General features: G+C 41.8%; 1 protein-coding gene across 4 annotated transcripts in view; it reads right to left on the bottom strand.

Annotated features, from left to right (window-relative positions):
• Positions 1–22,860, bottom strand: part of TERT (telomerase reverse transcriptase) — a 58,175-nt gene that overhangs the window by 23,660 nt on the left and 11,655 nt on the right. For 2 of the 4 annotated variants that reach the window (XM_019491089.2, XM_014595193.3), the window contains exons 4-11: positions 20,891–21,080; positions 19,818–20,000; positions 17,971–18,132; positions 17,471–17,566; positions 10,581–10,666; positions 7,453–7,566; positions 4,925–4,996; positions 1,229–1,423 (exon numbers count right to left, since the gene is read on the bottom strand). In XM_019491089.2, coding sequence (XP_019346634.1) covers positions 1,229–1,423; positions 4,925–4,996; positions 7,453–7,566; positions 10,581–10,666; positions 17,471–17,566; positions 17,971–18,132; positions 19,818–20,000; positions 20,891–21,080 — 1,098 coding nt within the window. The remainder of the gene's footprint in view (positions 1–1,228; positions 1,424–4,924; positions 4,997–7,452; positions 7,567–10,580; positions 10,667–17,470; positions 17,567–17,970; positions 18,133–19,817; positions 20,001–20,890; positions 21,081–22,860) is intronic. The other 2 variants (XR_002091351.2, XM_019491090.2) reach the window with 2 other exon arrangements.

Raw genomic sequence — 22,860 nt, forward strand, 5'->3', positions numbered from 1 at the left:
TGGAGCTCAGAGAGTAGTAATCAATGGATCAATGTCTAGCTGGCAGGTGGTACCAAGTAGAGTTCCCCAGGGGTAGGTCCCATAGCTGGTTTTGTTCAATATCTTCATTAAGAATCTGCAAGATTGTTTGGATTGAGCCCTCAGCAAGTTTGTGGATGACACCAAGCTGGGGGGTGTAGTAGATACGCTGGAGGGTAGGGCTAGGAGAGACCCTGACAAATTGAAGGATTGGGCCAAAAGAAATTGCATGAGGTTCAACAAGGCCAAGTGCAGAGTCCTGCATTTATGATGGAAGAATTCCATATACTGCTACAGCCCAGGGACTGACTGGCCAAGCAGCAGCTCTGCAGAAAAGGACCTGGGGGTTACAGTGGACAATAAGCTGGATATGAGCCAACAGTGTGCCCTTGCTGCTAAGAAGGCAAACAACATACTGGGCTGCATTAGTAGGAGCACTGCCAACAGATTGAGGGAAATTATTATTCCCCTCTATTCTGCACTGGTAAGGCCACATCTAGAGTACTATGTCTAGTTTTGGGCGCCCCCGCTACAGAAAAGATGTGGGCAAGCTGAAGTAAGTCCAGTGGAGAGCAATGAAAGTGGTTAAGGAGCTCTGGCACATGACTTATGAGAGGCTGAGGGACCTGGGCTTATTTAGTCTACAGAAGAGAAGACCGAGGGGATTTAATAAAATCCTTCAAGTACCTGAAGGGGGGTTCCAAAGAGGATGGAGCTAGACTGTTCTCAGTGGTGGCAGATGACAGAATAAGGAGCAATGGTCTCAAGTTGCAGCAACCAAGGTTTAGGCTGAACGTTAGGAAAAAACTCTCACTAGGCGGGTGGTAAAGCACTGGAACAAGTTAGAGGTGGTGGGATCTCCATCCTTGGAGGTTTTTAAGGGCTGGCTTGACAAAACTCTAGCTCGGATGATATAGTTGGGGATGATCCTGCTTTGAACAGGCGGTTTGACTAGATGATCTCCTGAGGCCCCTTCCAACCCTAATTTTCTATGATGACCTGTGTCAGATTTGAACTAGTAGATCAGAATGGGGTGAAGATTAACATAGCTTGTTTGGCACAAGAGTGTTCTAATATACCACACAAGAAGCAAAATTGTCAGATTAACTTTGCAGTGAATTCACCAGTACCATATATTGGTATTCACCTGCATATTTCAGATAACATGTATTAATTCATACTAGAAAGTTTATCCAGCATCTACATTTACCTGGAATAGTCACAGTAAACCTCAAGGGTCTGTGTATCTAGTAATAAACCACACCACTGGAACATACGGCAATCTGGTAACTGTTTGAATTGGGAACATCCTGGGATATCATCATCATCATCAACTAGAAAATTCACCGCCATCTTACCAGTGTTTACTGAGAAGCCGTACTCAGGAATTCCTGCTGCCAGAGTCCTAAATCAGACAATAAGACGTTAGCAAAAATGAACTGCAAGAGAGGTATTGTTATCCTGAAACTTGTCCAAAAAGATGCAAAAATGTTATGGCTACATGCTGGTGAAAAACAAACTCCAATTACTGTACATATTTGGGGTTACTGAAAACACTGGAAAGAACTTGCACGCAACAAGAGAAACTTGGGAAAAAAATGCAAAAGAAAATATTACAAAATACCAAGGAAGGTTGCTATAAAGCAGGGGTTGTCAACTGGGGGTATGCATACCCCTGGGGGTACTTGGACAGGTCCTAGGGGGTTTGCATGGGCGGGCAGGAACCGAGTGCTACCGCCTCCCAGGAGCAGGGCTGGTGCGAGATGAGGGCAGCAGCGCCCCTCTGCGGGGCAGGGAAGCTTGCACACGGCAGCCGCTGCTGTCACACACCAGCCCAGTGAGCTTCCCCACCCCAACAGAGGGGTGCCGCTGCCCTCAGCCCAGCCCGGTGAGCTTCTTTGTCCCTGCTCCTGGGAAGCAGCAGCGCTCTGTCCCCACCTGCCTGTAGTCCCTGCCTCCCTGCTCCATGTCCAGCTGTGTGCTAACCACCCCCCTCCTCACCCCCCCCACGGCACAGCGTTTGACTGCGCGCTGCCATCTCCAGCCCCTTGGCGTCCAGCGAGCGCTACCCCTCTCCCTCTTCCTGCTCAGCATCCAGCCGCCAGGAATACTTAGACTGAAAAAGATTGAAAACCCCTGCATAAAGTCCTTAGCTGAGCACATACAGCCATAAATGCCAAAAGCGGAATGTACTTAAGCAAAAGTACAAAAACATACTTTGAAAAAATTATCAAGGCTCACATTTGCGAGAGCCCAGCAGGACAAATTATGCTGAGGGGAAACCAGCACGGGTTCGTAGCAGGTAGATCATGCCTGACTAATCTAGTCTCTTTTTATGACCAGGTTACAAAACACCTGGACGCAGGAGTAGGGGTTGACGTCATTTACTTAGACTTCAGGAAGGCCTTCGATACGGTATCCCACCCCATACTGGTGAATAAGTTAAGAGGCTGTGACTCGGATGACTACACAGTCCGGTGGGTGGACCGATACTCTTCAATGTCTTCATCAGAGACTTGGACGAGGGAGTGAAGTGTACTCTGTCCAAGTTTGCGGATGACACAAAACTGTGGGGAGAAGTAGACACACCAGAGGGCAGGGAACAATTACAAGCAGACCTGGACAGGTTGGACATATGGACAGAAAACAACAGAATGCAATTCAACAAGAAGAAATGCAAAGTGCTGCACCTAGGGAGGAAAAATGTCCAGCATACCTACTGCCTAGGAAATGACCTGCTTGGTGGCACGGAATCGGAAAGGGATCTTGGAGTCCTAGTGGACTCCAAGATGAACATGAGTCGGCAGTGTGACGAAGTCATCAGAAAAGCTAATGGCACTTTATCGTGCATCAGCAGATGCATGACGAACAGAACCAAGGAGGTGATAATTCCCCTCTATCGGGCGCTGGTCAGACCGCAGTTGGAATACTGCTTGCAATTTTGGGCGCCGCACTTCAAGAGGGATGTAGATAACCTAGAGAGGGTCCAGAGAAGGGCCACTTGTATGGTTAAGGGCTTGCAGGCCAAGCCCTATGAGGAGAGACTAGGGCACCTGGACCTCTTCAGCCTCCGCAAGAGAAGGTTGAGAGGCGACCTTGTGGCTGCCTATAAGTTCATCATGGGGGCACAGAAGGGAATTGGTGAGGTTTTACTCACCAAGGCGCCCCTGTGGGTTACAAGAAATAATGGCCACAAGCTAGCAGAGAGCAGATTTAGATTAGACATTAGGAAGAACTTCTTCACAGTTAGAGTGGCCGAAGTCTGGAACGGGCTCCCAAGGGAGGTGGTGCTCTCCCCTACCCTGGGGGTCTTCAAGAGGAGGTTAGATAGGCATCTAGCTGGGGTCATCTAAACCCAGCACTCTTTCCTGCCAATGCAGGGGGTCGGACTCGATGATCTATTGAGGTCCCCTCCGACCCTAACATCTATGAAAAAAGACCCTGTCAATAAAAAGTTACAGTGATTAATAAAAGAAAGTCCTAAAATATGCACAATGTAAAAATATTCAAGCAGGTTAAGTTTGTTTAAACACTTCTGAAAACTACCTTAACATCTGGTTCACTCTCTCTTTCATAGCAACAGAAACATTTTCAGTGTTTAGAACCATTGAAACCTTAACTCTACACTTGTTTAAACCACAAATACCAGATTAGCAGAAATATCAAGCTATAATGTCTATTAAAGACAACACAGAAGCAGATCCTGGATACAGTAGCATGGTGTAAACAGTTGTCAAATTTAAAAGTTACCTCTACTCTTCTCCATAGTAGGAAGGGAGCATGAATATAACTCACTCAGTAGTACCAATTAATGCATGTCCCCTTCCCCTCTGGGTGTAGGCAACTAAAAACTTTGCCCCAATAGCGCAATACAAAAACCTGAAGAAGAGTGAAGGTCTGGGGGAAGGTAAAGTAGATTTAATTTAAAATTAAACTAAAGGCCACAAAGGATTCTTTATCAACAGTGGCATAGGTAACCGAAAGAGAGCTAGGAAATGTCAAGTAATGCAATGTAATGTACCAGTATACACCAGCATGAGAGTAGAAGAAACATGTGCTCTGTGTTTACCAGGAATGAACAGTACAATGGATCAAGCATGTAGGTGCAATGTTTGCAGTGAAAAAAAACCCAAAACTTAAAGTGAACATAAATATAATCAAAGCTTTTCTTTTCTTTCTTTTTTTCTAAACTAATGGGGGACATTAATAGCACATGCTTGGTGTTTTGAAATAAATAAATTCAACACTCTTAAGTGGCAGGGGAAAACCTCTGAAAAACTGTCTGATTGATGCAAAATCACAAGCAATGCAACACACTAAATCTGCAAGAGCAGATTAAAAAAAAATATGGACTTTTATCTTCATTGTTTGTTTTTTACAGTGCTAAAAAAATAAATACAATTCTCCCCTATGTAAGTGTTCCAGTTCTGATTTTAAGAATATGGTCACTGTGTATATGGAATTTCACACAAAATTAGATGGTTAGAAAAGAAAAAGGCAAAATAAAGCCTTTTCTGGTGAAATATTCATTAGATGCAAGAGTTTCTGTTCAGAGAACCCCTGCCTCATTATGTAGATCAATCCAAAGCATCTGAGAGGAGCTGAAAAGCAAGGATCATATTTTGCCCATTATCTGGGGCATGAAGCATGAGGTCGAGGGTGCATTGTAAGGGTACTCCTGAGGTAGAAGTTCTCTGAGCTTGTGTGCTTAAGGTGCATGCATACCTACTGCAGCAAGGGTGTCCTTATGTACAAGTATTTGGGGGAGTGTATTTGGTTGTATAAAAAGATGTATTTCTTATAGTACATGAGTATTAATCAATAAAATGCATCTATTTCTATAAAGGGAGTTAAAGAACGCTAGTTAAGGAATATTAATACTTGAAACATGTCTTTGATGACATACCTCAGAAAATCTTTGGCTTGTGATAAATGAGGAGTGACCAGCAAAAAGTCGTCAATTAACCGTATAAGCACTCTGAAATTAAATATATAAATATATTATATCATTATTTAATTTGGAAATTCTTCTTTTCAGTTTTTCATCAAAGTTACAAGCTATGGACTATTATAATTCTCAGTTTCTCTCAGTAAACTCATAAAAGATCAACACGATATCCAATGTGACAATATAAAATTTCCATTAAAATACCCTTCTTTATCTTCCCCCAGGGTTTTTTTTTTTGTTTTTTTTTTTTATAAGGCACCAGTAGGGTTGCAAACTTTCTTTACATACATGCACTGAATTTTAATAAGGTCATTTCACCCCTACAGAATTCATGAATCAAGGAATATCTTGTAGTCTGCCATAATGCATGGGCCCATACAGGTAGCTGGGTAAGAACATCAAATGCAGTCACAACATATCACTTTCATGGCAACATAAACAGAACATAATGTAAGGCTCACTGATCAGTTTGGAGGAGTATATCGTATTGTCAACAGTTCTATTATTTTTCTTCTAGGTAGAGAATTTCAGATTTTCTAGGCTTTCTGTCCAGTACTAAATCTTATCTGTTCTGTGTGTAAGTTCAAAAGGAAGTAGGGAGGCAAATTATCCTAGATTTCTCTGAAAACTCAGCGTAAGGGCCAGACTTCTAAAAAAATATTTAAATTACGTAGCGAGGCACCAAGGAGGATTTTTTTTTAAAGAAAAAGAACTAGCAGCAGCAGCTATCTATATCTTTAGACATTCAAACTTCTTTAAAAAGATCTGCCATTTAACTCTCAAACTGCCCATCAAATCAACATGTAAACTTTTGACTACCCATTACACTCAACTGCTATTTAATAGAAAGGGTGAGAAATCCTATAAAGCCAATTTCACCTCAAAGATCAGCATGCAATTTTTCACAGTTTTACTAACAATTTTTTAAAGAGGAAAGATGGATAGTTAGGCTCAAAACCTGGTATCAGCACAACCTTTCCAACTGAGTTATAAATTAGGAAATCTCTTTGGCTAGAGGAAAATGCTGTTACAAGCACCCACAGACTAGAGCCAATCCTTAAAAGGCTGCAGCTGTCTCCATATCGCTTACCTCACCCTATAACAAAAAGTCACCCACTTGCTCAACTGTATTAATGATACAGCAATTGTGCTGTCATATGGATTTGTTTTTTCTTATAAAAAACACAAAACGTAGCATTAAAAATCCTTGATCGTGCATTTAAGACAATATTTAAATTACATACTTTAGGAAATTGATTCCCATTCCTTTGAAAGGGCCTGGCCTTCTGAGGCAGGGGTCAGTCAACATACAGCCCAGAAGCTGAATGCCGCCCACAGAGACACTGGATCCAGCCTGCAGAAGTGGGGATTTGGAGACATTTGGAAGGGATGTGGGGTTTGGCTGTGATCACACTCTCCATGCTGCTGCAGGGACAGTTGTCAACTGCAGGCATTTTCCCTGTGCTGCTGAGAGGGCAAGCAGTGGTAATTGGATCCTAGAGCATGCCCACCTCTTAACCAGGGTGGGTTGTTCTGGCCCACAGATGGAAAATGGTGACCCATCCTGGCTCTGAGGTACTGAGACTATCTAGGGGCTAGGAGGATTTGGGGCAAAGATTAAATAGGGTGGCCAACTGTTTAAGTGTCAGGGGCAGAGTTAGAGTGTTACCCATATAACTAGTGAAACTAGAGCTCTTTCATGGAAAGGGAAAAGGGAAGCATAGTAAAATATCAAATCAGTTTAATGTTGCTGCATGAAAAAGTATACAACTAAGTACTGGGCAATGCATGTTTGGGATCCTCTACACAAAGACTATGGAAGAATAAAATCTCAGTAAATAGCAGAGCGAAAGTTACTTTACGGCTTCTCTTGAGGATTTCCAGGTTCAGGTTTGGGTGCTTGAGAAAATTCTACTAACATTAAACTTTTAAGGTTCCACAATCATTTTATTAAGATTTAATAAAGGCAAACTCTCAAACCACTCTATAATATATTGGGGAGGTGATTGGCAGTCACTCCACAAATATTCAGGGTGCTCAAGAAAACTGTTTGAGCCTACCATGAGAGAGGTCTAGGCACTAAATTACTCTGAATTACTACAGGAGATCGTTCCCACCATGGTGCATTTTATTCTAATCCAGGGATACTGGGACTGCAACTCCCAAGCCACCAATAACTCCCCAATGCCAGCTCTTTGAAAAAAAAAATTAAAGGGGGCTTCCTCTCACTGAAGCGTGCATGCATCTTTCCTGCAATCAAGAGCAATGTAACACATACTTATGACTTTTTAATATACTTTCCCATGTTGGCCTGAGCAAATATTAACTAATATACCATAATTTTTTCTTTTAAACTAGGGTGTGTGGATTACAATTCACTTAGAGGTGCGTGTGGATGTCCAAACTCTAAGCAAGTCTCAGAACAAATATACAGAATAATATAGCTTGGAATAAGCAAATAAACCAAGTATAAAATGGTACCTTACCCATCTTGCTGTATTCCACATAACAATTTGTTTTCCATATCTCCATAGCATAAACTGCAGAGCAGAGTTGATAAAATGGAGCCTTGTGGAATTCCACAACATTGTAAATAGCACCTAGTAAATAAGAAATATGTAAATCAAAACTGGCCATAGCAAACTTCAGTTAGCCACTAGAAATTAACTTATAATGTTATAGGTATAGGCTATCAAAACAGTAAGTAAAGCACATTTCTGAATACTAGACTGCTCTGAGTAACTTACCTAAAATCAGAAAGGATATGAACCTCACAGTCACAAATTCTAGATTCATGTACTGAGTGACACAGGGATGCTGACAACACATCGGAAAACACCTTGCCTGAAACTCTCCTGGAAATGCACTAGAACTGGACCAACTTGAAGGACATATAGGGAGGTAGTAATTTTTTCTCCTGAACCTTGTTATAATGTTTAGACATATCTTGATTGTAATGGTTTACTATCAGTATTCCTTTGTAAACAATGCTGCATGTGTCACAGAGTTCAATGTCATATTAAAGGGTCCCATACACTGGTTAAAGTTTCAGGGAAAAAAGTAACTCTAGCTTAGATAGGAAACTCAAAAATTGCAAAAAACCCAAACACTTTATGTATTTTAATTTGATTATAATTTATAAAATGCTGAGCTCTATGAAACTCCTATGAAAACTGTAAATGCACCTTTATTTAGAGAAAACATATAAACCAAAAGTTTATATAACTGCCTATGGGTATGTCTACATGAGCATTTAGGCATACCTAAATTTAATGTGCATTATCTTAATGTGTATGAAGGCAATTTAGACTTGCGTCTACACGAGCACACATTAACTCCATATGCGTGGACTGACATGGGACTAAAGTTGGTTCCAAATCAGTCCATAAACAGCGCTAATGTGCCTTAATGCATCTACACATGTGTTAATGTGCTTTAGCTATTCCCACCAAATTTAGGCGCGAATAGGCTAAAAATGCCATTTTTAAGGTGCATTAAGGGTATGTATGTGTAGATGCACACCCTTAAATGTCCCTTAAATCAGGCTAAAGTGCCTTATATTGGCATGTGAGGACGTGCCATATGAGTCAGAAAGCTCCTCATTTCTTGAACAACCATTAGGAGGAAGGTGCAGGAGATGAATCACTTGTTCATTTCTCGTTAGGTATAATTACTTAAAAAAATAATTAGACTGTGGAAACATACAAGAAGTCAAGCTTTCATAGGTGCCACCATAATTTGCCCCCCTTGTCTGTATGCATTCTGGTAGTCTTGAACTGCACTGTCATAGGAAAGTTGTTCCATATGTTTTATTCTCATCATTCAGTGTATGTGGCCCATGCCTGTTTATAATGTACAAAAGGTTATTGATTTCCTCAAGGATCTTTTGATACTGCCAAGACCATGCTTCACAAGCCTCAGCAAATTTATCTTCATAAGATTTCTTACGGGTAACGTGGTATTTTCTATATTTTTTCAACCATGTAAATGAGAGGCTCACGAAGTTGAGCACCACAACCATCATAAATATGGACAACAAATTAGATACTATGTTTTCAGTAGTGCTTTCACCAGTGTCTCGGAATCACCTTCTGCCTTTACCAGCAAGGATTTTGCATCCTCTTTTGGATCACCATTGACAATATTGAGCAGCACCTGCTCAAGAACAGACCCTTGCTAGATCCTACACAAAATACCACCCTGGAGGATGATGCCCTATTTACAAGTGTTTTTTGCAACCTGTCAATTAGCTAGTTTTAACTCCTTTAATATGACCTAAACTGATTTTACACAGCGCTATTTTTTCAATCTAAAGGTTGTACTTGCTAAGGCAAATGCATTAAAGTATAAGTCAACACACATTGACTCAAAAAGGGAAAAACTATAGATCACACAATTTCATCAAAAAATATAAAGTCAGTTTGCTAAGACCTATTTTTCAAAAAAACCATTTCATTTCCATGAATTATGCTACTATGCTTTCATTCTTTACTAACTGCATTTTTTTATCAGTCTTTTCACAGCTTAGCCCAGGCTAGCTGTTAGGCTAACAGGCCTAGAATTCCCCACATCTTACCAATCATCCTTTTTAAATAATGGCACACACACTTCCTTATTTTTTAAGCATTTCCCTTATTCCAAGGTTTGTCAAAGACCAGTGTCAATAATTTAAAGAGCTCCCGTTTCACCCCAACATGCACCACTCTTTTAACTGAGCCCAGACTGAAGTAGCAGGTGGATTGCAAACACTTACTCTGTAGATAAAGTGCACATTTGCCACCTAGTGGCCAGAAATACATTCCTTGGAAAGGGGCCATTGTGTTTTCTGAGCACAAACTGAGCACAAACAAGCAATTACAGTATTTGCAGCCTTAATAGTCTCTGATCTCTGTTTAATAGAGACAAGGATTTCTTAGGGTGATATCTTTTACCGGACCAACTGCATAGCTGGGATAAAGCTAGACAAGCTTTCAATGTACAACATTCTTCTTCAGGTTTCATAGTCACTGCTCTGTTTAATAACTGCTGCAACAGTATTTTTTGCCTCTAGTCTGCCTCTGTTAATAGGACCAACTGGAAAAAGGAAGTTACATTTAGCACACTTCAGAAGAGTTTAACAAGGCTTGCAGATCTGTTTTGATTAAGTCTTATGATTTCTAAAGAGATTAGCCACCTTAGTCTGAAGTCAGGCAGAAGGCAAGGTAGACCTGCACCATATAGAACTAAATACATTTCTTATTTAGTTTGTCTGTAAGGTGCAAATTTACCCTGCCTTGTTATTGCTTGTAGCCATTCTGAATCTCTTAAGAACATATCAATTTTTTCAAATATCTTTCAAAGCACATTCATGAATTTTGAAGTGAAACTGTTTTTTTTATTTACTAACTAGAGAGGAATGTGCTTTTAATCTGTACCTCTTCATGTGTGAGAAACAGAACATTTCAGTTCCACGACACTTGATGTTTTTACACATCTTAAGCTAAACTCAAATGACAACCACATTTTGAAGAAAGGTGAAATAATATTCATCTAACGAAAGAGTTAAAAAGCTACCTTCCAGTTGGCAGAGCAGAGGCAGAGACTGGCTGATACCTCCTTTCACAAACTTATTTACCTGCCCTTAATTTCCAGGACGTTGTTACGGATCGTTTGTAGAAAAAAATCAAACAGGCTGGAACTTGTCTCATTAAAAGATAAGCTCTAAAAGAAAATACAAATAAATACAGGATTTTATCTGAACTAAAAAAAATGCATTTCTTCAAGTTAAGTGTGATTTCCAGTTATTAATTTAAACCTCCTGAAATAAAGCCCAACAACCAAACTCTGAAAATCTGTAATAAAAGCAGCAATAGTTACCTTCCTACATATACAAACATCTGCATTTTTCATAAATTTGTGTTTTGTTTTTTTTAAGCAGAGATGCCTTTTCTCAAAAAAGTCAGGTAAAGCTCTAATGATTACTTTAAAATGTGGGGTATGAACTATTAGAATAATATAATACTATACTACAATATAATAATATAATACCTAGTACTTTCAGTACTTTATACCTGATAACTTGTAATTCTACAGTACACTACCAGTGTGTCACGCCTCTTATAATCCCCACACGCAGACATACTTGTCTTCTAAATACCTTAAAGCCCACTTAATTCACACTACTGCTGCCAGCAATTTGTTCAACATTTTTGAGTAAATCTGTGCATTCAGAATATACACAAGACTTTCATTTAGCAAGAGCTACAGTCCCTTAACAGAAACAGCTTCCTATACGCAGATACTCATAGATTCATAGACTGTAGAGTCAGAAGGTACCACAATGGATCTTCGTATCCGACCCCCTGCCCCTGGCAGAAAAGACGACCGAGGTCAGATGACCCCAGCCAGGTGTCTATCAAGCCTCCTCTTGAAGACCTCCAAGCTAGGTGATAGCACCACTTCTCTTGGAAGCCCATTCCAGATTCTGGCCACCCTTACTGTGAAAAATTTCTTCCTAATGTCTACCCTAATTCTACTCTCCACTAGTTTGCACCCATTCTTCCTAGTTACTCCCTGGGACGCTCTGGTAAATAGTGCATCACCAATTCCCTGTTGTCCTCCCTTGATAAACTTATAGGTGGCTACAAGGTCTCCCTTCAGGCATCTCTTGTGAAGGCTGAAGAGATCCATATCCCTCAACCTCCCTTCGTAGGGTCTTTCATGGAGGCCACTAATCATGTGAGTGGTCCTCCTCTGAACCCTCTCCAGATTCTCTGTGTCCCCTCTTGAAGTGCGGTGCCCAATACTGGACACAGTACTCCAACTGCAGCCTGACTAATGCCACATAGAGGGGGAGCATCACTTCCCTTGATCTGTTGGTCATGCATCTGCTAATATACAAGGTGCGATTGGCCTTGTTGATGGCCTTGTTACACTGCCAGCTCATGTTCATCTTGGAGTCAACTATGACTCCAAGATCCCTCTCAGCCGCTGAGCTGCAGAGGTCACCCCCGAACCTACAGGTGTGCCGGGGATTCCTCCTCCTTAGAAGTACCTTACACTTATCTTTGTTGAATTGCATCCTATTACGTTCCGCCCACTGATCCAACCTGTCCAGGTGAGCCTGTATCTGCTCCCTGCCCTCCAGTGTGTTAACTCTGCCCCATAGCTTGGTATTATCTGCGAACTTGGAGAGGGTGCTCTCCACACCCTCGTCCAAATCACTAATGAACATATTAAATAACACCGGTCCAAGGACCAAACCCTGCAGGACCCCATTGCCCACCTCCTTCCAGGCTGAGAATGACCCATCCACCACCACTCTCTGGGTACGTTCCCTAAGTCAGTTGGCCACCCACCCGACTGTGTAGGCATCCACTCCACAGTCTGCTAGCTTTCCTTTGAGAATAGGATGCAAAACTGTGTCAGAGCCCTTCCTAAAATCAAGGTAGGTGACATCAGCCTCAGCTCCTGTGTCAAGGCCGTGTGTGACCTGGTCATAAAAGGCTTTAAGGTTTGTCAAGCAGGATCTACCTGTGACGAACCCATGCTGGTTTCCTTTCAGCATCATTTCCCCTGCTGGGCCTTCACAAAGGCTCTCTTTGATGATTTTTTCCAGTAATTTCCCAGGGATAAAAGTAAGACTGACTGGCCTAAAGTTACCTAGCTCATCCCTTCTCCCCTTAAAAATGGGTACCACGTCGGCCTTTTCCAGTCCTCAGGGATCTGGCTGGAGCACCATGAGAGCTCACACAGCCCTGCCAGCAGCTCAGCAATGATACTGGACAATTCCTTCAGCACCCGTGGATAGAGGTCATCCAGGCTGGCTGACTTGTACCCATCCAGCCCTTCCAAGTGCTCCTTAACTAAGTCAGCACTAACCTCTGGTGGTCTGGTGCCTTTTGGACATGTGTCTATGCTCAAGGTGGGGGAATTGTCTTGGTTACTACTTAGGAATAGTGAAGCAAATACTCCTTTCTACATGCATGTTTTATATAATAAGCACACCTGCCAATCTGATAGTACAAGACCACCGGAGGTCAGAGGAACAGAGGTTTTGCACTAGATTAATCCCAGTTTCATTTGTTTTGCATACACAGGGTATTCAAGTGGGAAGGAGGGGTTATTAGTAGTTGAAGGATCTGTACAATATGAAAGACAAGGAATATAGGAAACTTTTCCCCTTAATTTTTAATGTCCATGTTTTGAATTTTAGAGCTTATTCATCACTAGTGAAACCTTAACTGTCAAAATACAGAATTAAAAAAAATACAGCATTGATTTACCTCAGGAGGTATCGACCAAGGATTATGGAAGAGGCGGACTCTAGAAACAGAAAAGGAGTCTCTGGGAGAAGCAAGAGGAAGTAGAGGGGAGTGGAGGACTGGACTAAGAGGCAATTGGGAATGTGGACATGGAGAAAAGGAAGAGGGAAGGATGGATGTATTAGAGATATACAGGGAATTCCTGCAAAAGAGAGGAAAAGGATTCACTACCTGGCACAGGTGGGGATTAGGTCAGAGAAGGAAGAATATTGTGTTATTAGGAAATTACAGGAATAGAGAAACGATCTCAGTACCCAGTGCAGGGCCTGAAGCTCCAGGATGTTCCATGCAGTTTAGGTTGTTGCAGACTGTACAAGCCCCGACCTTGCATATCCTGAGAAGGAGCTTCATCAAAGGAGCATGGGTAAGTCTGTTGTGACCAATGCCATTTCAACTGAATGGTATTCCTTTTCATCTACTCTTACTGTATTTCTACTATGACAATTACTAAAATGCTGGTGGTGGGATGGTCATATGCCTCTATGGGCTGTCATTTTTATGGTGAATCCTTGAGTCAACCCATCTTGTAAAAGGTCTCAAGTAGACCCCTGCATGGAGCATCAAACTTGCAGCTCACAAGCCCCAAGTCTGCAGAACGTAGGGACGTGAAAGGTCAAATGATTAATCGTTTGACTGGTAAGTGCAGGGATAACCAGTCAGCTGACTAGTTCTCCTTTAGCTCCAAGAAGGCACAGTCTGGCAAGGAAGTGGGGAAGGGAGTCTACCAGCAGGAATCAGAAGGCAGCAGAGCAGGCAGGAGAGAGGGAGGAGTGAGGGGGATTAGTACCCATAGCCCAGCAGGAAAACAGGGAGAAGCCTAATGACACATCAACAGGGATCCTGGTTTTCCCTGATAGAATTTGCGGTATTTTTCTGATAAAAAAAATTTAAAAAAAAATCGCAAATTCCATTATTAAAATTAAAGCCCCACAACCTCCCTGGCAATGCTGGTGCCCCTCACTCCACCCGTAACAGCCCCCCCACACACACATATACCACCAGGTAAGTGTGTGGGGGGGGGAAGGAAGGAGTTGGGGGGGCCAGATCAAGAATGGGGGTGGGGTGAGGGGGGGAGCATGCATCTATGCCCGCTCCCAGGAGCAGGGCTGGGGGGCAAGAGCAGCAGTGCCCCTCCGCAGGCCACACACAAGTCTCCTGGCTGGCTGGAGGAGGCAGCTCTCACGTGGCAGCCACAACTGCCACCACCCCACGCACCACTGCCGTGCCCCACTTGCCTGCAGAGCCGCGCAGCTGAGGAGCTGTGCCTGCAGAGCCATGCAGCTGGCTGCGGGGAGGCAGCACGGGGCGCGGCAGTGGTGGTATGGTGGTTCTGCAGGCAAACAGCACAGGGAAGCAGTGCCCCTCTGCGGGCCACACACAAGCCACCTGGCCGGCTGGGCGGGGCCTCACATAGCGGTCGCCATGGCCATGCTCCATACTGCCTTCTGCATGGCTCCACAGGCAAATGGTGCCACGTGCGAGCCCCCCACCCCAGCCGGCCAGGCAGCTTGTGTGCAACCTGCAGGGGGGCATCGCAGCCCTGAGCCACTTGCCTGAGGAGCCATGTGGCCGTGGAGTTTGCCTGTGGAGCCATGTGGCAGGCCAAAGGAAGGCAGCATGGGGTGCGGCAGCAGCCACTGCGTGCGAGGCCCCCACCCCGCCCCACCACAAACTGGATGACTGCGTGGCATGCTGCTACATTAATCACACCAAACAATGTCTGTCAGGGCTCCAAGATACAGAAAATTTTTATCCAGGGCCATCTACTGATCAAAAGTAGCAGAGAACATTTCCTAAATAAATAAAAGTGAATTCAAGTAAGGAAAACAGTCAACGTAATTGTCTTAGCTGTCTTTGTTCAAACTTAGAAAGACAGAATAAAAGAAACTTCAATATTTCCATACAGCTAACCTTAATTGATATTTTACGTATTGCTATATTGAAGTGTACTTAAAAACTCATTTCTAAGTTATAAAAAATTGTACCTAGGTGTTATGAGTTTACAGATTCCTAAACAACACTATAAAACCAGGAAATACAGAGTTAATTCTTAAGTGTATCCTTAAGAAATACATATTTATGGCATTGCAACTGCCTTAGCCCTACTCTGTCAGTACAGCAAGAGTAAATGGCATCTATGGCTATGAAACAAATATACTGCTACAGAAGGAAGAGGACGGATTGCCAGTTTATGAGCACATATCAATCATCAAGGTGGAGCTTTCTTATTTCCAAGGACCCGACTTTGTTTTTAACAGAGGTGCACTGATACATTGGTCCCATATTGGATTAGCACAGAAATAGGGAAAATTGAGAGCATCAGAAATTATTTTTTGCCTGATGTGACAGATAATGTGGCTGATAAATGCCCTGTGCATGTGTGCAGCTGAAGCACAGCACGCAGGTGTCCAAGAAAACAGCACAGCAACTTGGAGAGCAGCATCTGGCTAATAAGTCTGTTGTGGGGGAACGGTACAGGGAGGAAAGAGGTGTAGGCTGGGGGGGGGGAGCAGACTGAGGCCCATGCGGTGAGGGAGGGAGTGGGGAAGGGCAGGCACTGCGGTTCAACCAGGGGGTGTGGAGGTGGGGATGGCTGGACAAGCCCCAGATCTGTGCAGGGTGAGGGTGGGCTGTTGCTACGGGCTGGGGCTGGGCTCTTCTTAGCAGGGGGGTTGGGGCAGGCAGCAGCAACACTGGGAGGGGAGCTACAGAGAGTTTTGGGGTGGCTACACCCCCTCCCCCCCAGCCCCTTCCCAGTGCCACCACCACAAGCCTCGAGCGCATCCCTGGCTCAGCCCCCTCCCCCCACCCCTTCCTTCCCATACTGGGAAGAGCCTGGCGCAGCCCCAGCCCCAAGTGGCAGCCTGCCCTTGCCTACACAGATCCGGGGGAGGGGCGCGGCACATGCCCCCTCCATACTTCGTTCCAGTGCCCCGCCCTGACTGAGCAGCACCTGCCCCAGCTCCACTCCCTCCCTCACCACAGGGGCTTCGATTTGCCCCCCCCCCCCCCCTCCAAAACCAGGCTTACCAGCCCAAGACTGGTCTCCAAGCTGCTTGGCTGCATATCGGAATTGGATCAGTAGATATGGCTCCTTAAAAATCGGCCATCAGTGTTGGCCCAAAAAAATCTGACGTACCCCTAGGTTTTAAGGCAGGTTTTAGGGTGTTATATGAGTGCATACACATATGTTATTTTACACCAGTGATTCACAACCAGCGATTCTGAATCCAAATGTTATTCTTGTTGAAGTAAATGCATTAATGGCTCAGCCTGTGATTCTCAACCAGGGTGTCGTGAGATCCTTCTAAGTGTGCAATTCACAAAATAAATGCATATATTTTAAACAGTTAAACCATCGTGTGGTCTTTCTGAGATCTTCGCAACCCAAGAATTACTCTTATTTTTCTGTAGCCAAGAAATGAATGAAAGCTATGAGCTAGCATTTCCCAGGTGGTGCCTTGAGGCTGAAAAGTTTGAGAACCACTGTTTTACATGCTTGATTTTGTTTTGGAGGGAAATGAACACATTTTATTATGAACACTCTAAGGTCCTCCAGCCCCACAGAGTGAGGGAGCAATAGGTTTTAAAGTTGAACAGGTGGCACTGCAGAACAGCAAAGGCAAAAATAATAACTATACTTGCTGGCCATGGGAAAAAGCTCTTTTCTCAAATGAGGGGCAGATTAGGGACCACGGGAAATGAAAGGACACTGGAACCCAGCCCATCTTTCCTTCCCTCTCCCCCAGGAACTAAGAGAGACCGCACGGGACACAAGGCCCTGCCAGCATGGGGGTGATAAACTGCTAGACCAGAAGTGGGGGGAGCCCAGTCTGGTCTTCTCCCTGCTCCCCCAGGTCCCTGGCATTCCCAGTAAGCCCATCTTACTGATCATTATTTCGAAGTAGCAGCAGCCCAGCTTTAGAACATCCATTAAGGGATCTGAAGGGTTTTTGTTTTATTGCATGTACTACTACAATTCTGTTTTAGCGAAAGATGAATGAAGTTTCATGGGACAAAAGAAAGGCATTCCAAGGCCTGAGGGTTAAATATCAAAGACCTGTCACATATGCATATCAAACACAAGCATCAGTGATAGGTAACATTAACACTACCAGCTCCACCTATGACACATGAATAAGAAATACATTTCATTGGCTTTCTACTGCTGAAGAAATAGAGAGAACCTTTTAACGGTTACCTGCTCAATGACTATGGCGTTTTCCAGTGAAGTACTCTCTTGCAGACTGGACACAAACGGTCCCATGTATGAAATAAAATCCTTGAAAGTAGCAACCTATGTATCAGAGAAAGATATAAATGGATGTTTTCAGTTAATGGCCCAAATTCCGTGCTGAAAAAACAAACACCCAGAATGTCAGTCCAGATATTATCTTCCAGGCGTACCTATAAAACGGTGCAGTTGTTTAAAAGTTTTAAGTCCTTAGTTACCACAATCTTATATCCTATTGTGACAAGAAATAGGCAATAGCAGCTCGTTAAGAAAGAGTTTAACACTGATTTTTCTCCTTGCATAGGCACTCCAAGGAAGAGGCCTGATCACAAAACCTTCCATGTATTTTAAGTAATATTTTGCATGTAGTAACAACATAATGGAAAGAGAGACTTGCTATTTAAAAAGGTATATACCAATACATTACTAGTGCAGAAGCATGTCAAGAAGCAAACAAGTAGTCATACATGTCTTCTGTAGTATTTTCTGACTTGTCCATTTGTACACATTTTAATCACAGCATAGCGTCGTATGCAATAGGTTGTTCTCTCCTCAGGATTTAGGATCTGTAAGATCACTTCCACCAGTTTATCATGAGGAATGGTATCATAAGCCCCAGAGACATCAGCCTGAAATGGAAGGAAAAAATGTTATTCACTCCCATGTTATGCTACTTGTCACCAATGCCATTATGTAGAGGAGAAAAAGTAAAAGGATACACTGCACAGAATTTACAGGTGTGAAGAGGTTAATTGACCCATCTAGTCTGATTCAGTGAGAAAGACAGGAAAAATGACCTGATATTGTTTATATGGAATAATCCACTCTCTTACTCTTCAGAAAGGAATAACTTCCCCTGATAAAAAAAGAGACGCTCAAACCATCATTTAAGTTTTTGTTAATATGGGATAGCAATGATACTTAGATTTAGGTTGCATAACAACCTGCATTGTTAAAAAATATGATAATGAATATAGAAATATCTCATGTGCATAATTACAGTTGTAAAGCAATCTTAAAACTCAAGATTTAGCTTTAGAATGTCTGACTCAGCAACCTAAATACATTATAACAGTTTTGTCTCTATTTTTAGAATAATTTCTAGACTTTATGGCTATAAAAGCAATATGTACAATGTCCCCTGAAGCCTACAGATATCTAGTTGCTGTGACTCCAGCTAGCTCTATTCAAGGAACAAAACTTTACTTTGCCTTTATTTGACAGGCTGGTATCACTGCTGCTTGTGGCCTGCAGGGCAAGTGGCAGGAACAAAATCTGTTTCACTGTAGTTGCTCGCAAAAGCAATGAGATGCACAAAAAGCAAAAAGAGCAGCTATTCTCATAAGACAGTCAAAAGATAAGAAAAGATAGTTCCCTCTGAAAAACTGTGCAGCTACTACCACCATCAGGCTGAGTGGAGTTTGGACACACTACACTGCAAGCTTCCGCCCTAAGAGCTTGAGTCTCTGCTGCTTCAGCTAAAGTATGAACCATCTTATCTGTAAGCTGTCACCGGTGTTTAACATCTTAAGTAGAGAAGTCTTGAAAGGATGGGAGAGAAAGATGCATGGGGTTATACTTTACTTGCAATTGCCAGCAGGCTCCAGAAGGAACTTGGGGTGCCCTAGTTCTAATAGGAATAGGAGGACAGCCAGATAAGAAACTTCAACTCCATGCAAGAAATGTATTAGCTGGAGGCAGAGAAGAAAAATGAAGCCTCTGAATAAGAAAGGGGGGCAGTAGCAAAGGTTGTGAGGTACAGAACACTACCCCTGGACTTCATTATCTTTGTCATCTTTCAAACAGGCATCTTGTCAACAGAGCTTTCCAACTAAAATGTGTCTGGCAAGTTTCTCAAGCCCCAGATTTACATTAAAAAAAAAAATCCCAAATGTAGGCAGCTCACATCATCTGATTTCCCCTTACACTCAAAATGCCAGAAGCTATTAAAAGCACATCTACAATTCGAAATAGTTGGGTTACTTCCTGAGCTAAGAATTGCATGTACTGCCAAAATAATTTTATTTTAGCAAAAGCTGAATGGAGGATTGAAATAAAGAACACCAGACAAAGAAAGAAAAGCAGCATTATGGAGACAGAGGAATGTAATAAAAACAGTTCTCTGCACTATAATCAGAATTAGTAGCAAAATCAGCTTTCACTGAAACAATCGTGGTCTCAGCTTATGGCTAATAAAAAAGTTTTAATAGTTCACTGTTGAAGAGACAAATCCAATTAATTAAAATCTTCATTCTTGTTCAAATAAAGATCAGTTTGAATAGAAGAAAGAAAATATACTTGGAAACATACTTACCTTTACAAAATAAAAGTGAGGTAGTCTATCATTCGAGTCAAGAACTTTGGAAACAAAATTCTTCCACGCCTTATATATATCATCTTTCCCAAACACTGAGGAGCCCAGGAAACTAGAGTTTACAGTACTTTCATAATTCAAAACGCTAAACAGGTTTTTAAGTCGAGTGTTGAAATAATGAGCCTAAGGGAAATAAAAAACAGATTCAAAATGTTACCTTTTGCACAACATTTAGATTTTACTTACAGACATAAAAGATGTGTACTTGGGTCTTTAATCATCTCTAACACCCACAATGCATTAGGAGAAGGAATTTGTATTTGTGTTTATTTTTTTTGTCAGCTATGCTACACAACAAGCCTCGGTACTTCACTCCTCACAAACATCACAAAAATAACCTCAAGGTTATTACTTCTGTATTTATTATATTGCAAACATTTTCCTGCAGTCAGAGCTGTACACTTCTTTCAGTGAAACCAGCAAACAACATCTAAGATGTGCCAGATGTGGCTGCTCAATAATGATATTACGAGCTCTCCTTACCCCACAAGGAACACAAATTGCCTCCTTTTATTTTCCCATCTCCTGTCAGCCTTAGATCTTGGGGAGTTTGTACCCTCCAACATTTGTATGTAGAAAAGGAGATCTTACCCATTCCCTAAGTCAGTGGCATAATGGTCATGCTCACTACAGTCGATAGAAACTGGCTATTTTAGTTCAGAGCAATTAAATGAAAAATCAGTTACAGGTTTAAATAAAAAAAACTTTGAAATCTAAACCAGCTTAGACTGCAAAACAAAGCTATTTTAATTTTGGTGTTTTACACAACATTAGTACATTAAAACAAAATACATTTTAAAAACATGTACGGTTGTAGACTGAAATACTGGAGTCATAATAAACCAGAAATCAGATGCCCCATGCAACCTTAATTTGACATCAAATTAGTAATTAGATATAATAACTAATGTTGTGTTTAGGTTTGAAGATACTACTGTAGAAACACACTACTTTGGCATTAGCTACATATGGCAAAAATAAAAAAAAAGGGAGCCAACATAGAATATAGTGACCTTCCTGTCTCTGCTTCCCTTGCTAAACTTTTTTGAGCCAACAAAACTGTCCATTTTTACTATAGGTCGTAATCCATTTCTTTTGGGGATGAACCGGAGTTTTGATGCTGCAGTAACATATTTCTTTTGCTGTATAGCTTCAGTCTCCTCTGCAGGTAAGACACGCAAATGCACTGTGGCAAAATGGTTTCTAAAATATAAATGGACAGTAAGGTTTAAATAAACCAAAATGCAGTAAATTACAAGTGTTTTAATTTTTTGTGTATGTACTGAAACTTAATATTTTTCTTAGAAGATAGCCACAGATATTCAATTACCCGTGTGAAAGATACCATGCCAATGGATAATCCAAGATAACAATGATGTATTTTTAACTTCATACCATCATATGTTTCTAAATAATGCAAAAATAATATTATTTGTATTTCTGACTTACTACAGACTGGAAAGCTATGCTAAATGCAACTGCTAGCCTCTTCTTGGAGGGTGGGGAAGGGCCAAGGTGTGCTGGAAAGAATATTAGGAGTCTGGCCAAACATACTCATTTCTATTTTTTTAACAATACCCACTTAAACATGTTTTATCTATGTTATCTGCAATAGGAAAATAAAAATAAAAAATATATACTGTATGCAAACAGATTGGTTTCTAACTTAATCTCTATGGCAGTTTTCTAGTGCAACATTTATTCACAGAAAATCAATAGGAAAAAAAATAAGGCAATGAATATTGACAATAATAACAATAAACAAATGCAAACTTCAGGGGAAAAAACCATAGATAACTCAACTTTGCTGCTTCACCCTATCACACTGTTGACCTCCAACCTATTATCATGTGACATGCTATGAAATTATGCTAATATTTACTATTTATTATGTGATACTCAGTTTCACAGTAATGTATTGTATAAAGGACTATCTGTAAAAAACGCTGCAGCTGTTAGTGAGAGTCGCCGACTTGCTGTTGCAATTAGAATTTACTTTTGACCTCTGTGCTGGAGGCATGGTGCTAAGGCGAATTTTGGCGTGGCTATAGCCACCCTCAAGCCTCCCCTAGTACTACCCCTGGCTAAATGTAAGAATCTGTTGTTATTAAATATTTATAGCGCAATAATTCCCTCCATGAAAAGAAGCCCACTGGGTTGGTTGTTGTACCAGCACTTATGCAAAGTTGCTGCTCCAAAGAACTAATCTATTAACTTCAGCATATAATATATTAACTGAAGTTATATGTGCACAACATAGTTGTATTAACTTTGCCATTAGACTTTTCAGTTCCTGATTTTAATGTTGAAAATTACCCATTTAAATACTGCATTAACAAGGGACGTAAAGTAATAACTTTATTTGTTTAAATCAGTGATGCTTAAACTTTTGATCCAATGGGCCAGAGAATGGGACTGGTCTGCAGGCCAGATTAGGTCCCATGTGCTGGAACTGGGCTCTGATGCCCCATGCCACACCCTGCACACCGGTATCGTGCCTGATCAGGCACCAAGCTACCCTGTAGGCCTGATCTAGCATGTATGGCCATGTTATCTGGCCTGTGGGGCTCTCCATGGGTCTGGAAATTTGTCATTAGGGGAGCAGCCACCATTCCCTCACCACCAAATATTAGGACTTGTGGAGAGCTTTACACATGTAAAGGCTCCAGGGCTTGGATCTAACCCATACACTAGAGATTGAGCATCCCTGGTTTAAAAACATAAAAAAATCCCAATATCAAGTTTTGGAAACACACCATAGGAAACATTACAGCTTTCAAACTTGATGACTTTATAAAAATGCAAAAGCTGAGTTGTTATACTCAGAACTCCCACAGTGCAATACCATATTATTATATAGTTTCATTTGCAGTTTTAGTTGAAACTGAACCTTCCTTGAAGTGTTTTTAATTGTTTTCCAACTTCCTCCCTACAAGCTTATTCTATGAGACTTGGCTGCGTTTTTTTTGTTCAAAATAAATAA

The sequence above is a fragment of the Alligator mississippiensis genome, chromosome 3 (genome assembly GCF_030867095.1).
Source record: "Alligator mississippiensis isolate rAllMis1 chromosome 3, rAllMis1, whole genome shotgun sequence".
Lineage (NCBI taxonomy): Eukaryota > Metazoa > Chordata > Crocodylia > Alligatoridae > Alligator > Alligator mississippiensis.